The 16,694-nt window shown below is 44.2% G+C and overlaps 1 protein-coding gene and 1 long non-coding RNA gene across 3 annotated transcripts in view; one reads left to right on the forward strand and one right to left on the reverse strand.

Annotated features, from left to right (window-relative positions):
* The window catches only part of LOC130276077 (uncharacterized), an 81,861-nt gene that overhangs the window by 53,393 nt on the left and 11,774 nt on the right, over positions 1-16,694 (forward strand). The gene's annotated exons all lie outside the window — the stretch shown is intronic.
* SLC35D2 (solute carrier family 35 member D2) overlaps positions 1-16,694 on the reverse strand; it is a 55,849-nt gene that overhangs the window by 23,323 nt on the left and 15,832 nt on the right. For both annotated transcript variants that reach the window (XM_056524909.1, XM_056524919.1), the window contains 5 exons: positions 16,310-16,381; positions 10,137-10,205; positions 8,488-8,590; positions 7,108-7,200; positions 5,291-5,358 (listed from right to left, as the gene is read on the reverse strand). In XM_056524909.1, coding sequence (XP_056380884.1) covers positions 5,291-5,358; positions 7,108-7,200; positions 8,488-8,590; positions 10,137-10,205; positions 16,310-16,381 — 405 coding nt within the window. The remainder of the gene's footprint in view (positions 1-5,290; positions 5,359-7,107; positions 7,201-8,487; positions 8,591-10,136; positions 10,206-16,309; positions 16,382-16,694) is intronic.

Genomic DNA, 16,694 nt, shown 5'->3' on the forward strand with positions numbered 1-16,694 from the left:
ATCATTACTGAAGACATATTGTAATATACCTTCATTAAAAAATATTCATATTTATACCAGTTTTTTCATTTTATACTTTGGGCCACTAGAGGTCTCTCTTCTATGCCTGGTCTGCAGGCAGCTTGCTATGCTTTTCATAGTAAGTGTACAGCTTTTAGGACTAATGCTGAAAGGGCACTTGTCCTTCCACAGGAAGTTCAGGACTCTCAGCTCAGGACTCGCTCCCAGCCTGGAGCAGCACTGTGAGCTGCAAGCCTGCACATGCCTCTCATATGACAGAGGCCAGTCACCTCCCCCTCCCCCCTGCTCTGTGTTCTCCTTGCCCCTCACCACACGTTATCTTATAAATTGTATTATCTCACTGCACTCCCTGCTCTCTGCCCCCCGCCCCCCCCCCCCCCCCGACATTCCTCTTAAAGGGGTATTCCAGGAAAAAACTTTTTTTTATATATCAACAGGCTTCAGAAAGTTAAACAGATTTGTAAATGACTTCTATTAAAAAATCTTAATCCTTTCATTACCTTAACTTCAGAAGCTCATAAGTACTGAAAGGATTAAGATATTTTAATAGAAGTAATTTACAAATCTGTTTAACTTTCTGGAGCCAGTTGATATATATAAAAAAGTTTTTCCTGGATAACCCTTTTAATTACTGCCTCTGTAATTGCTCCCACCGCCCCTGGTTCTCAGCATTGATTTTTTAGTGCAGAGAGACACAGGAGAGAGAGAGAGGCTGCTGTCCCTCCCCTGTACTTAGTCTGTATGCACACTGCAGAGCAGTGTTTCCCAACCAGGGTGCCTCCAGCTGTTGCAAAACTACAACTCCCAGCATGCCCAGACAGCTGTTGGCTGTCTGGGCATGCTGGGAGTTGTAGTTTTGCAACAGCTGGAGGTACCCTGGTTGGGAAACACTGCTGCAGAGGGAGAGCAGCATACAGGAAGACTGGCAGAAGCAGAGTCCCGGCCAGGCTTCATGTGACATCATGCCTCCCGGGACCCGCCTCCTTCCACCCCTCAGAAAGACAGTGCTCCTGAGCTAATGAAGAGGGATAAAAAAAGGTATTTCCACAGCTTTTTAAACCTCAATAAACACAGGGATAGGCATAGTTAGAGTAAGGGACAGATAGGGAGGGGGATCAGGGAAAGTTTAGTTGATGACAGGTACTCTTTAATTTCTTGTTACGTTTCTCAAGGGGTCTAGTTTTCAAAATGGTATGCCATGTGTTTTTTTTTGTTTTTTTTGCTGTTCTGGCACCATAGGGGCTTCCTAAATGCAACATGCCCCACAAAAAACATTTCTGAAAAACATACTCTCCAAAATCCCCTTGTCACTCCTTCACTTCTGAGCCCTCTACTGCGCCGACCGAACATAGACATATGAGGCATGTGCTTACTCGAGAGAAAGTGGGCTACAAATACAAGTATACATTTTCTCCTTTTACCCCTTGTAAAAATTCAAAAATTGGGTCTACAAGAACATGAGAGTGTAAAAAATGGAGATTGTGAATCCTTCACTTTGCTGCTATTCCTGTGAAACACCTAAAGGGTTAAAACGCTGACTGAATGTTATTTTGAATACTTTGGGGGGTGCAGTTTTTATAATGGGGTCATTTGTGGGGTATTTCTAATATGAAGACCCTTCAAATCCACTTCAAACCTGAACTGGTCCCTGAAAAATTGTGGGTTTGGAAATTTTGTGAAAAATTGCAAAATTGCTGCTGAACTTTGAAGCCCTCTGGTGTCTTCCAAAAGTAAAAACACGTCAATTTTATGATGCAAACATAAAGTAGACATATTCTATATGTGAATTAAAAAAAATTATTTGGAATATCCATTTTCCTTACAAGCAGAGAGCTTCAAAGTTAGAAAAATGCTAAATTTTTCATCAAATTTTGGGATTTTCACCAAGAAAGTATGCAATATACCACAACATTTTACCACTATGTTAAAGAAGAATATGTCATGAAAAAACATTCTCAGAATCAGAATGATAAGTAAAAGCATTCCAGAGTTATTAATGTTTAAAGTGACAGTGGTCAGATGTGCAAAAAATGTCCGAGTCCTTAAGGTGTAAAATGGCTGGGTCCAAATAGAAAACTTCATTTTTTTTTTTTTTTTTTTTTTTTTTAACAAAGTACATTAGAAAGATTTTTTTTATTTGCCATAAGGAGTGCAATAGCAAAACTGGTTTTAATGACAGTGACCATTTCAGTTCTAAGTATACTGAACAAGTCACATTTTCTGCTTTGCCTTAGTATCTTACAAGCAATTTAACCCCTTAAGGACTGAGGGTTTTTCCGTTTTTGCATTTTCGTTTTTTCCTCCTTGCCTTTAAAAAATCATAACTCTTTCAATTTTGCACCTAAAAATCCATATTATGGCTTATTTTTTGCGCCACCAATTCTACTTTGTAATGACATCAGTCATTTTGCCCAAAAATCTACGGTGAAACGGAAAAAAAAAATCATTGTGAGACATAATTGGAAAAAAACGCTGTTTTGTAACTTTTGGGGGCTTCCGTTTCTACGTAGTACATTTTTCGGTAAAAATGACACCTAATCTTTATTCTGTAGCTCCATATGATTAAAATGATACCCTACTTATATAGGTTTGATTTTGTCGTACTTCTGGAAAAATCATAACTACATGCAGGAAAATTAATACGTTTAAAATTGTCATCTTCTGACCCCTATAACCTTTTTTATTTTTGCGCATATGGGGCGGTATGAGGGCTAATTTTTTGCACCGTGATATGAAGTTTTTAACGGTACCATTTTTGCATTGATTGAACTTATTGATCGCTTTTTATTCATTTTTTCATGATATAAAAAGTGACCAAAAATGCACTATTTTGGACTTTGGAATTTTTTTGCGCGTACGCCATTGACCGTGCGGTTTAGTTAATGATATATTTTTATAATTCGGACATTTCTGCACGCGGCGATACCACATATGTTTATTTTTATTTACACAGTTTTTTTTTTATGGGAAAAGGGGGGTGATTCAAACTTTTAATAGGGAAGGGGTTAAATGATCTTTATTCACTTTTTTTTCACTTTTTTTTTGCAGTGTTTTAACTCCCATAGGGGGCTATAACACTGCACACACTGATCTATTCATTGATCACTGGTTTCTCATAGGAAACCAGTGATCGATGATTCTGCCGCTTGACTGCTCATGCCTGGATCTCAGGCACTGAGCAGTCATTCGGCGATCGGACAGCGAGGAGGCAGGTAGGAACCCTCCTGCTGTCCTGTAAGCTGTTTGGGATGCCGCGATTTCACCGCGGCTATCCCGAACAGCCCACTGAGCTAACTGGCATACTTTCACTTTCACTTTAGACACAGCGTTCAACTTTGAACGCCGCGTCTAAAGGGTTAATAGTGCGCGGCACCACGATCAATGCCGCACGCTATTAGCCACGCCGTGGCCCCGCGTTATAGATCGGGAGCGAACACATGACGTTCCAGTACGTCATGTGTCCTTAAGGAGTTAATTGTTGTCAGTACATAAGCAAAAGTCACTAGTGTTCTCTCAATGTGTTATTCTCACTTCAGGATATACAGGGAGGCCGGAGGCATAGAGTTTAAAGGGGTACTACTAGACATCTTATCCCATATTCAAAGCATAGTGGATAAAATGTCTGATCACGGGGTTCCCATTGCTGGGGACCCCCACGATCCTGACTGAGGCATTCCATACATACAGTGCAGACTTCGCTCCGTGCTGGATGACTGGCGATGCGGACCGGAGGCTCGTGACGTCTGGGTCACACACTGCTTGTGACATCACGGCCACGCCCCCTTAATGCAAGTCTCCCTCATAGAGACTTGCATTAAGGGGGGCGTGGCCATGATGTCACGAGCCTCTGGCGCTTAACCCGACACTCTATACGAACATCGGGTGCAGCACGGAGATCGCTGGAGTACCCGGCGGCAGGACCCCCCCACGATCAGACATCTTAACCCCTATCCTTTGGATAGGGGATAAGATGTCTAGGGGCAGAGTACCCCTTTAAGGCTGGATTCACACATAGTATTTCTATCAGTATTTTAACCAAAACCAGGAGTATAACCAATACAAAGAAATCTTTAATCATAAGATATTTCTGGGTTGGACTCACTCCAGGTTTTGAACAACACATCAAAAGTTTGTGTAAATGCCAGTAACGCTTAAGCTACTTTTTTGGCCAGTAAAATGGACAAAAAATTGCAATTTTACAGCTTAGAAAAATAGTCAAAAAAGTATGTATTAACAATAGAACTCCATATTGCTCACATATATTCATGTTATGGCTGTAATTGTTAAGGCGGTACTCTAGAGGAAAACATTTTTTTTTTTTTTCAAATCAACTGGTTCCAGAAAGTTAAACAGATTTGTAAATTACTTCTATTAAAAATCTTAATCATTTATGTACTTAGCTGCTGTATGTTCCAGAGAAAGTTTAGTTGTTCTTTTCAGTCTGTCCACAGTGCTCTCTGCTGACACCTCTGTCCCTGTCAGGAACTGTCCAGAGTAGAAGCAAATCCCCATAGCAAACCTCTCCTGTTCTGGACAGTTCCTGACATGGACAGAGGTGTCAGCAGAGAGCACTGTGGACAGACTGAAAAGTACAACTCAGCTTTACCTCTGTAGTATACAGCAGCTGATATAAGTCCTGGAAAGATTAAGATTTTTAATTGAAGTAATTTACAAATCTGTTTAACTTTCTGGACCAGTTGATTGTAAAAAATAGTTTCCCACCGGAATACCCCATTTAAAAGGGTACTCCACCCCTAGACACCTTATCCCCTATCCAAATCCATCATAAGATGTCAGATCGTGGGGGTCTGGCCGCTGGGCCCCCACGTGATCTCCGGGCCAGCACCGTGGCATCCTGAACACGAAAGCCTGGGGCTTCCGTGTTCATGACATCACGCCACGTCCCCTCCATTCATGTCTATGTGAGGGGGTGTGATGGTTAGCCCTAGGCTTCCGTGTACCGAACATGGTGGTGCCAGCCCAGAGATTACGGGGGTCCCAGTGGCCAGACCCCCTCAATCTGACATCTGTTCCCCTGTCCTTTGGATAGGAGATAAAATGTCTAGGGGGTGGAGTACTCCTTTAAGGTCACACAATTTAGTGTTGGTCCTTTTTTTTTAAGCTATTTAAATTGCATGTAATTTGGCACATATTTTTGTTACAGCCTACAATAACTGTTATAATATGGCATAAATGAATTATGGGGGCAATGCATGCACTTATGTACAGCAGGAATATTCATTATTACAACATGTTTCTGCCTACTTACCCCATCATGCAGGCAAGGAAAAATTGAAAAGCAAAGTACACATTTGTCCACTTGCTAAAATGTATAGCCTAAAAGGAAACAATGCATACATAATATTAAGAATGTATTAAGAAAAGCAGCATTGCATCTATAATTTAGTATTTTCTCCACTTAATAAATCAAAAATCTTGAAGGTTCTTTTTGCAGTTTGCACGAGCAAATCCCCAGAGCAAACCTCTCCTGCTCCGGACAGTTCCTGACATGAAAAGAGGTGGAAGCAGAGAGCACTGTGGTCAGATTGAAAAGAACAACTCAACTCCCACTGTAGTATACAGCAGCTGATAAGTACTGGAAAGAGAGAGATTTTTTTTCAACAGAATTAATTCACAAATTTGTTCAACTTTCTGGCACCAGTTGATTTGATATTTTTTTTCCACTGAAGTACTCCCTTAAATCCTTGTTATATAAGAGGTCTCGGGTACTTTGGTGGGCCACTCCTACTTGTTACATACAAGGTTTAAATAAGATTATACTACTTTTCAGTAGTGGCTCACACCATTAAAATTTTACACATTTTTAAAATTAGAATTTACAAAATATCATTGCTATTGCATTAGGCTGGGTTTACACTGGCCCAACACGTTACCATGTGAACAGTTTTGGTAATAAGACAGCGGTTAGACTGGGGCCGTAATACAGGTGTAAAAATGCAGCCTAAAGGGGTCAAGGAAAAGCTTTGTCCATGCTATGCACACAGCTATGAGTCAATTTAACCTTCAGATTTTAGTGTTGTATGCAGGGAGATTAGAAGACATTGCTGGTTTGTTTTTTAGGCATAAATTTTGTTTAAGCTTTAATTCTTTAAAAAAATTCAGAAATAATATCCATTCAAATGTATACCAGAAGTTAACTCACATGATCTATGTTACATTTACTACCGTATATACTAGAGTATAAGCCGAGTTTTTCATCAGGATTTTTCGTGCTGAAAACTCCCCCCTCTGCTTATACTCGAGTGAACTCTCCGCCTGTCAATCCCTTCTCAGTGGGCTTCAAACTGTGGACCTCCAGATGTTGCAAAACTACAACTCCCAGCATGCCCGGACTGCCATCGGCTGTCCGGGCATGCTGGGAGTTTTGAAACCTCTGGAGGTCCGCAGGTTGAATACCACTGCGGCCTTCATCATCATCCCCCCCCCTTCATCATCACCGCCTGTCAATCCCTTCATCAATCCCTTCCATGTCCCTGTGCGTCGTCGTCAAGGCAACGTCACTAGTCTGGGGCCGGGCCCGAAGCGCACAGAAGAGGGCCCCCCGGTGAAAATGGACAGCCCGGAACGACTAACCCTCCCCACCGGACGGTCCCTGCAGCATAGATGGCCCGGACCAGCTCACCCTAACTTCCCACAGAGGGGAGGTGAGTACAAAACAAAAGGGGGATCTGGATGATAATGAAGGCCGCAGTGGTCTTCAACCTGCGGACCTCCAGAGGTTTCAAAACTACCACTCCCAGCAAGCCCGGACAGCCGATGGTTGTCCGGGCATGCTGGGAGTTGTAGTTTTGCAACATCTGGAGGTCCGCAGATTAAAGACCACTGATGAAAGTATTGACAGGCGGTGATGATGAAGTGGGGGGGGATGATGACGGGGGTCTGGATGATTACATGGGGGGGATGATGTATTTCGCACCCTAGGCTTACAGTCGAGTCAATAGCTTTTCCTGGGTTTTTGGGGTGAAATTAGGGGCCTCTGCTTATATTCGGGTCGGCTTATACTCGAGTATATATGGGTATGCATTAAAATATGTGTGCATAGTAAAAAATAAACAGGAAGATTACCTTCTCAAATTCTCCAGTCAAAATGGTAAATATCAATGTAGGTAAAATCATGAAAGCGGCATTATAAAAAAGCACACCATATTTACCCAGTTCCTGAAAAGTAACAGAAATATGTAAAAATGTAAGTCACCATCAGAAAATAAAAAGGTGTCTGCACATGCTGGCTGTCTTTGGTGTAAAAATACAGAGAACACTTCTTTGTTTCATCCACATGAATGCAAATGCTTCAGACTACATAACTATACTGTTATTTTATATCAGGGGTGCACACTTTTAGACTGTACCACTCCTAACAAATAGTAAAAAATAAGCTAATAAGTAATAAACCTTACAGGGGTTGTCTGGCCTTACAGAGAGGGTCAGGCATGTATGGAATATGCAATGAATTAGTAAAAAAAAAAGGCTTCAGACCCTTTCCCTTTTTTTAAATCAACAAAATTCAGGTTTTCCCCATGTGTAGGTTAAAAAAAACAAGACTTTCTGCTATACTACAGTGAGAAAATAAAATATAAGAACTAAATGACCTAAGAAAAAGTATACCAGTAGGTGCTTTATATATATATATATATATATATATATATATATATATATATATATAGCAGTGAAGGCATTTCTCTGCTGGGAAAACCCCTTTAGAGTGCCTTTAAAAATAATGCATACTCACATGCCCACTCCCCTACACCTTATTGCTTTGGTTATGTTCTGTTATGCAGAAATGCCTGCTCAGTGAGGCATAACTTGTAGCTTCAATGGTTTATGGTCTATTCACACGTACAGTATTCTGCGCAGATTTGATGCGCAGAATTTTCTGCTGCAGATTTCAATGTAAACTGAATGACTAAACACAGCTTGAAATTCTGCACAGAATACTGTACGTGTGAATAGACCCTTAATCTTTTAATCTTGTACCATACAGCCTTTACCAAGCAGGCATTTCCTGCAAGTCAAAACATCACCAGGAAGCAGAGAACTGCAGGAATCTGGACGCCATCAAGGGAGGGGAGGGGGATCAGGCAGGTGAGTATAAATTATTTTTTATTTGTAACACCCTAAACCCTGTAGAAATTGTCTAAAGTAGTTGTCCAGGGGAAAAAAAATTCTACCAGGAAAAAAAAAAACACATAAACATGTTAATATATCAATTAAATTGTTCTTTTCTTTTAGTTATTTACACAAGCTGCCAATCTTTTATAATTGTAACTAACACAATCTCCAAGAGGTGTTTACAATAGAAACGTCTAACTATATATTAATAATAATTTGAGAAATTAGAAGACACAAACCATTTAGTTCTGGCTGTATTTTAACAAAAAACAATATATGAAAGACTGATGCATATTGATTTTAGACAAAAAGGTTATTTTCATTCCTAATATTTACCTTGGGGTTAATTTTTTCCTTTGTATAAACCCCATAAGCTGCTGTGAATGCGTCATTCAACAACACAATGGTGTATCCTTCCAAATTAAAAGAAAGATCAAAACTGTAAAATAAATATTCATTTTAAACAGCAGGTTCATATTGCTCCAATGAGTTTGTGGTTGGTACAGCAATAAAGTAATGTAGAGGAGATGTACATGGGGAGAGGTATATGTAATGTGCTACTAACTAATAACAACAATACTTATAAATCAGTCACAACTGGTTTGCCATGCTGCCTTGTACAGACATACATGAGAAATACAGTTTGTATTGGTAAAGGGAAAAACTGTGTGCATGGAGCCTGTATGGTAGTACAAAGAGCCTGTATGGTAGTACAAGGAGCCTGTATGGTAGTACAAGGATCCTGTATGGTAGTACAAGGAGCCTGTATGGTAGTACAAGGAGCCTGTATGGTAGTACAAGGAGCCTGTATGGTAGTACAAGGAGCTGTATGGTAGTACAAGGAGCTGTATGGTAGTACAAGGAGCCTGTATGGTAGTACAAGGAGCCTGTATGGTAGTACAAGGAGCCTGTATGGTAGTACAAGGAGCCTGTATGGTAGTACAAGGAGCCTGTATGGTAGTACAAGGAGCTGTATGGGTGCCCATTACAGAGTCACACAGCTTGCGTGTGATGCCCTAGGGTGCCCATCCACCTTTAATAGCTGTCAGTCATTTAGCAGACATCCATCTCTCACATTCTCATCATACACATGACAAGACACACATTGCCTGATGAAGAGCCCTTTACGGGCAAGAAACGTGTTGCTCTTGTGTTCCTAATAAACCTCATGAAGTACATTCATGCATAACGGATCTTTCTTCCACTGTAACTGCGCCTGACAAGGATCCAATTTTAATTTTGCCATGTTGCTGCTAACATGATCTGTCAGGGAAAATCTGGACGTCCCTATACACATTAGAGAGTCAGCTGGTCCCGCCGAAATCAGCATTGTCAGATGACTCTTTGTTAAAGTATATGAGGACCTTTAGAAGCTCTGCTAGGTGTTACAGGAACTACTGAAAGAAAGCTGTGAACCTCTTTAAAGGGGTACCTTTTTTTTATTTTAATTTTTAATCAACTGGTGCCAGAAAGTTAAACAGATTTGTAAATTACTTCTATTAAAAAATCTTAATCCTTCCAGTACTTATTAGCTGCTAAATACTGCAGAGGTAATGGTTTTCTTTTTGGAACACAGAGCTCTCTGCTGACATCATGACCACAGTGCTCTCTGCTGACATCTCTGTCCATTTTAGGAACTGTCCAGAGCAGGAGAAAATCCCCATAGCAAACATATGCTGCTCTGGACAGTTCCTAAAATGGACAGAGATGTCAGCAGAGAGCATTGTGGTCATGATGTCAGCAGAGAGCACTGTGTTCCAAAAAGAAAACCATTTCCTCTGTAGCATACAGACCCTAAAAAGTACTGGAAAGATAAAAATTTAATAGAAGTAGTTTACAAATCTGTTTAACTTTCTGGCACCAGTTGATTTAAAAAAAAAAAAAAGTTTTCCACGGGAGTACCCCTTTAATGACCGTACCAGAGAATACACAGAAACAAGAACACTCAGAAGAATCAACTGTATACAAGACAGACAAAATCATACCTTGCTGCTATAAAAGCTCCGATTACAATTGCTAGTATACTCAGTGCAACAGATAGTGGATATCGTTTCCTGTGAAGCAGAAAATACGGAATTAGGAAATGCTAGAACCAGTGCAATTAACACTTAGTGGGTGGATAGATAGAGAGATAGATAGACAGACAGAAGGGATGTCCCTATAGTTGCTTTAAAATGACAACTATAAAACTAAGAAGTAAGTCTACTGTATGAACAGCGGGTGTCACTGTCTCCCTTTATAGCAATATAGGAGATGCTCAGTAAATAATTATCAGAGATTACCCGTAGATGGCAACAATGAGAAACTGCTTTGTAGGAGATTGTATTCATTTTCCACTAAATCATATAATAGTGAAGAGCTATATCCAGCTCTTCCAGGGAGTGAGGGCGCCTTTACATATATGTGTCGTCAGATTTTTTCCCCTCCGGTGCTGCAGAAAATGCACCAGAGGGAAAATGAAGCCAGAACGAATCCCATTCATTTGAATGGTGCAATCCAGTGAACTTCGTAGGTGGCAGGGAATTTGTTGGCGCTGATGCCAACTGATGCACTTCTGGCATGAGTTTTTGCCCAGTTTCTCCGGAGCCAGACACTGCATATATGTAACTCTAGCCTTAGTAAGAACAGATCAGGGATCAGTCCAGCCCCTTAATACCTGGTCTGTCTAGCTGATATCCTTACAGCTGTAGAAAAAGTAAACCTTTGATGTGGCCCAGTTATTGAAGGTCCATATATAGTAAGGACATATTTTACCTATGTCTGTGCATAATGACAGGTAATGTATAGCTTAATCATTAATAAACTTCAATAAGGATTCTAAGCACAATAGGAAATAATACAATACAATACAAAAGTTACCATATATTTTATTCCATCCCTTTGAATTAAATGCTTATTAGTCATTAATTCTAAACCATTATTTCTTACATACATAAAATTAAGCTGATCATCAGATAATTTTGGTGCATCTTTAGACTCTGTTGTCTAGCTTTGCTCTGCTTGTTTGGCTTACTTTATGGTAATATTTTGCCCTACAGTTTGGGTACACAATGCTGCTGTAATGCCGGCAGCTGGCATCCACCAGCGTGCTGTGTGTCCTGACACTCACTGGCGCTAAGCCACATTCTCTGCTCCAGATCTCTATGATAGGCCTTTGGCTTTCTCCTCTAGACGCACTCCTGCTGCTTGTACCATTGCTGGTCTGCCCTCCAGGGGCCACCCAGGAACACTGGCTGTGACGTAATGGGTCAGTGCACTCTCTTTTAAAGTTCTCCTCACCAGTCCCTGTCAGGCATTACATACTGTATATAAGGTTGCTCCACTCATAGCATGTTAACTGAGCAATCATGTTGATTACAGCTAGCAAAGAAGTCTGAATTCTGAAATCCATGTTCCTAACCTGTGCCTGTTTACCTGATGTTGCTTCTGTCTTATGCCTCAGTACCTTACTGATTCTCCAGTGTATGATTCAGACTGTCAACCACGTCTGAGCTCTTATCTAGCCTCCACCACCTGGCTGCATCTGAGCTTCTCAACTCTGCTACTCTGTACTCTGCTGTGTTGCGCTACTAAAAAAAAGTGAAGGGTGCATAGCCAAGCACTCCGCCCAAAGACAAACGCAAAAACAAAAATGTGTTGTGTCCTCAAGGGGATAAGATGCAACAAAACTCAAATGGAAATATAAAGGGCAGATCATGGAACCTATTCCGTTACCTGGTTTCAATCATACAATTTGTAGGAATGAGAAGGGTGGTACCCAGCTTTTCTAGTTTTCTGAAAAGATAATCTACCTAGTAACACAGCAGTATAAGAGCAGTGGATGTGCCTTTTTAAAACTAGGAAGAACAATTTAGGATCCTGGGAAAGCTGTGTAACATTTTCCTAGGACATATAATGGCAGCCATGGCATGTCACAAAACTGTTTGGTTTGAGTAATAAAAGGTTTAAAATTTCTATTAAAAGGAAAAGGGTTTGGCTGCTACTGTATCAACTAGAGGAGGTTTTAACCCAGCCTTTACAGGTCCCCATCAGTAGATCTGCTTAGTTTTGTAGGAATACATCTCCTATTCTTAGAACACTGTATAGCTAGGCTGACTTACTATTCAGGATCACAGTTGCCACGTTACTTCATGCATGGACTGCATGGAGGAGGGGGGGGGGGGGGGAGAGAAGACTAAGCTCAGTCTCTGCTGTCCTGTCACCAGCCGAGGCCGAGCAATACATTCAGGATCTAGACTACAGATAAGAAACAGTCCACACAACTGATACAACTTTAGCTATTGTATTGTCGGCAGTTACCTGCGTCTCTTGAACAAACTTGGCTGAATGTAAGCTCAAGCCCTGAGTGGGATGCCGGTGGTTTACTGCTGTATAGAGATGGCGTTAGGGGTCCTGCCGGGCATAATAGGAGGCTGCAGGTCAGAGGGTGGGAAGGACGCGATGGTAATACAGCGGCGGTGCTTATGGAGCCTATAGTTATACCCAGAGCACATCCATGGGCCAATCCTTACCACATGGAGAATGAAGCGCAGTGATCTGGCACAGTGCTGGTAAAGTGTGTGTCACGATGCCGGCTGGCAGGAGGTGGATCCTCTGTGCCAGAGAGGGATGGCGAGGACCGTGCTAGTGGACCGGTTCTAAGACACTACTGGTTTTCACCAGAGCCCGCCGCAAAGCGGGATGGTCTTGCTGCGGCGGTAGTGACCAGGTCGTATCCACTAGCAACGGCACCTCTCTGGCTGCTGAAGATAGGCGAGGTACAAGGGAGTAGGCAGAAGCAAAGTCGGACGTAGCAGAAGGTCGGGGGCAGGCGGCAAGGTTCGTAGTCAGGGGAGATAGCAATAGTACTGGTACACAGGGTATAAACACACAAAGAACGCTTTCACTGGCACTAAGGCAACAAGATCCGGCAAGGGAGTGCAAGGGAGGAGACTAGATATAAGCAGGGAACAGGTGGGAACCAATTAAGCTAATTGGGCCAGGCACCAATCATTGGTGCACTGGCCCTTTAAGTCTCAGGGAGCTGGCGCGCGCGCGCCCTAGAGAGCGGAGCCGCGCGCGCCAGCACATGACCGCAGGAGACGGGAACGGGTAAGTGACCTGGGATGCGACTCGCAAGCGGGCGCGTCCCGCTGTGCGAATCGCATCCCCAACGGCCATGGCAGAGCAGCGCTCCCGGTCAGCGCTGACCGGGGAGCTGCAGGGAGAAGGACGCCGTGAGCGCTCCGGGGAGGAGCGGGGACCCGGAGCGCTAGGCGTAACAGTACCCCCCCCCTTAGGTCTCCCCTTCTCTTTATCGGGTAACTGCCTCCCCTGGGATGAGGACACCGGGAAAGGATGGAGGGATTCCTCAACGGCAGGCAGAACCGCAGGAGTAGGAATGGGGAGAGCGGGCAGAGGGCGGGACCTGGCACGGGGCAGTGTGACACCAGGACGAGGGCCATGAGGGGACACAGAAGCTTGCCTGATGGAACTGGGAGGGGGGGAGGGGCATTTCCTGTGGCAGGCAGAGTCCTTAATGACCTTAGGGGGACCAGATACAGGAGGAACCACAGAGTTACGGCAAGGGTTACTGGGAACCGGTTTTAGACAGTTCTTGGAACAAGAGGACCCCCAACTCTTGATCTCCCCAGTGGACCAATCCAGGGTTGGGGAATGAAGTTGAAGCCAGGGAAGTCCAAGGAGAATTTCCGAGGTGCAATTGGGGAGGACCAAAAGTTCAATCCTCTCGTGGTGAGATCCGATGCTCATAAGAAGGGGCTCCGTGCGGAAACGTATGGTACAGTCCACCCTGGCTCCGTTGACCGCGGAAATGTGGAGTGGCTTGACAAGACGGGTCACCGGAATCCGGAATTTATTCACAAAGGAGTCCCGAATAAAATTCCCAGAAGCTCCAGAGTCCAGGCAGGCCACGGCTGAGAGGGGAGAGCTGGCTGAAGTGGAAATCCGAACAGGTACCGTGAGACGTGGAGAAGCCGACTTGGCATCAAGAGACGCCACACCCACGAGAGCTGAGTGCGAGCGTGCGTTTCCCAGACGTGGAGGACGGATTGGGCAATCCACCAGAAAATGTTCAGTACTGGCACAGTACAAACAAAGATTCTCTTCCTTACGGCGATTCCTCTCTTCCAGGGTCAGGCGAGACCGATCCACTTGCATGGCCTCCTCGGCGGGAGGCCTAGGCGCAGATTGCAGTGGAGACTGTGGGAGAGGTGTCCAGAGATCTAAGTCCTTTTCCTGGCGGAGCTCTTGATGCCTCTCAGAAAAACGCATGTCAATGCGAGTGGCTAGATGAATGAGTTCATGCAGGTTAGCAGGAGTCTCTCGTGCGGCCAGAACATCCTTAATGTTGCTGGATAGGCCTTTTTTAAAGGTCGCGCAGAGAGCCTCATTATTCCAGGATAGTTCAGAAGCAAGAGTACGGAATTGTATGGCGTACTCGCCAACGGAGGAATTACCCTGGACCAGGTTCAGCAGGGCAGTCTCAGCAGAAGAGGCTCGGGCAGGTTCCTCAAAGACACTTCGAATTTCCGAGAAGAAGGAGTGTACAGAGGCAGTGACAGGGTCATCGCGGTCCCAGAGCGGTGTGGCCCATGACAGGGCTTTTCCAGACAGAAGGCTGACTACGAAAGCCACCTTAGACCTTTCAGTAGGAAACTGATCCGACATCATCTCCAGATGCAGGGAACATTGGGAAAGGAAGCCACGGCAAAACTTAGAGTCCCCATTAAATTTGTCCGGCAAAGACAGGCGGAGGCTAGGAGTGGCCACTCGCTGCGGAAGAGGTGCAGGAGCTGGCGGAGGAGATGGTTGCTGCTGCTGTAGCTGAGACTGAATCTGCTGTAGCTGCGACTGGAGTTGCTGAGTCATGGTGGTCAAGTACGACAGCTGGTGATCTTGTTGGGCAATCTGTCGGGCTTGCTGGGCGACCAGTGTGGGGAGGTCGGCGATAACAGGCAGAGGAACTTCAGCGGGATCCATGGCCGGATCTACTGTCACGATGCCGGCTGGCAGGAGGTGGATCCTCTGTGCCAGAGAGGGATGGCGAGGACCGTGCTAGTGGACCGGTTCTAAGACACTACTGGTTTTCACCAGAGCCCGCCGCAAAGCGGGATGGTCTTGCTGCGGCGGTAGTGACCAGGTCGTATCCACTAGCAACGGCACCTCTCTGGCTGCTGAAGATAGGCGAGGTACAAGGGAGTAGGCAGAAGCAAAGTCGGACGTAGCAGAAGGTCGGGGGCAGGCGGCAAGGTTCGTAGTCAGGGGAGATAGCAATAGTACTGGTACACAGGGTATAAACACACAAAGAACGCTTTCACTGGCACTAAGGCAACAAGATCCGGCAAGGGAGTGCAAGGGAGGAGACTAGATATAAGCAGGGAACAGGTGGGAACCAATTAAGCTAATTGGGCCAGGCACCAATCATTGGTGCACTGGCCCTTTAAGTCTCAGGGAGCTGGCGCGCGCGCGCCCTAGAGAGCGGAGCCGCGCGCGCCAGCACATGACCGCAGGAGACGGGAACGGGTAAGTGACCTGGGATGCGACTCGCAAGCGGGCGCGTCCCGCTGTGCGAATCGCATCCCCAACGGCCATGGCAGAGCAGCGCTCCCGGTCAGCGCTGACCGGGGAGCTGCAGGGAGAAGGACGCCGTGAGCGCTCCGGGGAGGAGCGGGGACCCGGAGCGCTAGGCGTAACAGTGTGTGTGTGTGGGGGGGGGGATTGAGGGCGGCCGATATTTTGTGGTGGCATTTGGCGGCTGCTGGGAAGGAAGTGTCTGTCGGGGGCATGAGTCACTACCCCTGCAGGGACCAGGTAAGAAATGCCGACTGGGTGACTAAGCGGGCGCAGCTTCAGTTCTGCACCGAGCGCTATTCTTCATCCAGACAAGACACAAACTGCTTTTTGCTATCTGTCTGCCTGAAGAATAAAAGCGCTCTGGGGGGGGGGGGGGGGGGGGGGTGTCATCTTTATCCTATAGGGAGAACCGGCACAGTGTATGTTTGTATGTATTGCTATTGCTCACATAAAACAAGCTGCACATTGTGCATTTTCATCTTCCAGTTATGCTGCATTACTAATGTTTGCCTCTAATGTTTCTTCAAACTTCAACTCTCCTATTACTATAGAGAACATAAACAATAAACAAAAACATACTTACTTTAAAAGGACTATCTCAAGGATGAGTGTAAACAAAATAGAAAATTTACGTAGAACAGTAAACATAGGCAAGCTGCAAAGACACAATAAAATATTTAGGAATACATTTGATACATTATTGAGCAAATGCTAAGTTTACTGCTATTGATTCTGTTTCTTATACAGAAAACACAAACACAAAAACCTGCCAAAAAATGTTATAGTATAAATTTAAATACCACGAAAAGCATTACAATTCATGAAATAGGATGAACACAGCAACTGAAAAGGGTGCTTTTGTTGTAATCCATGGCAGTGATTACAATGATCAGAAAAATAAATGACTAAAGCAATGGTGAGCATAAGGCATATTAACCCCTTAAGGACTCAGACCATTTTGGCCTTAA

This window comes from Hyla sarda, chromosome 1, assembly GCF_029499605.1.
Source record: "Hyla sarda isolate aHylSar1 chromosome 1, aHylSar1.hap1, whole genome shotgun sequence".
Taxonomy (NCBI): domain Eukaryota; kingdom Metazoa; phylum Chordata; class Amphibia; order Anura; family Hylidae; genus Hyla; species Hyla sarda.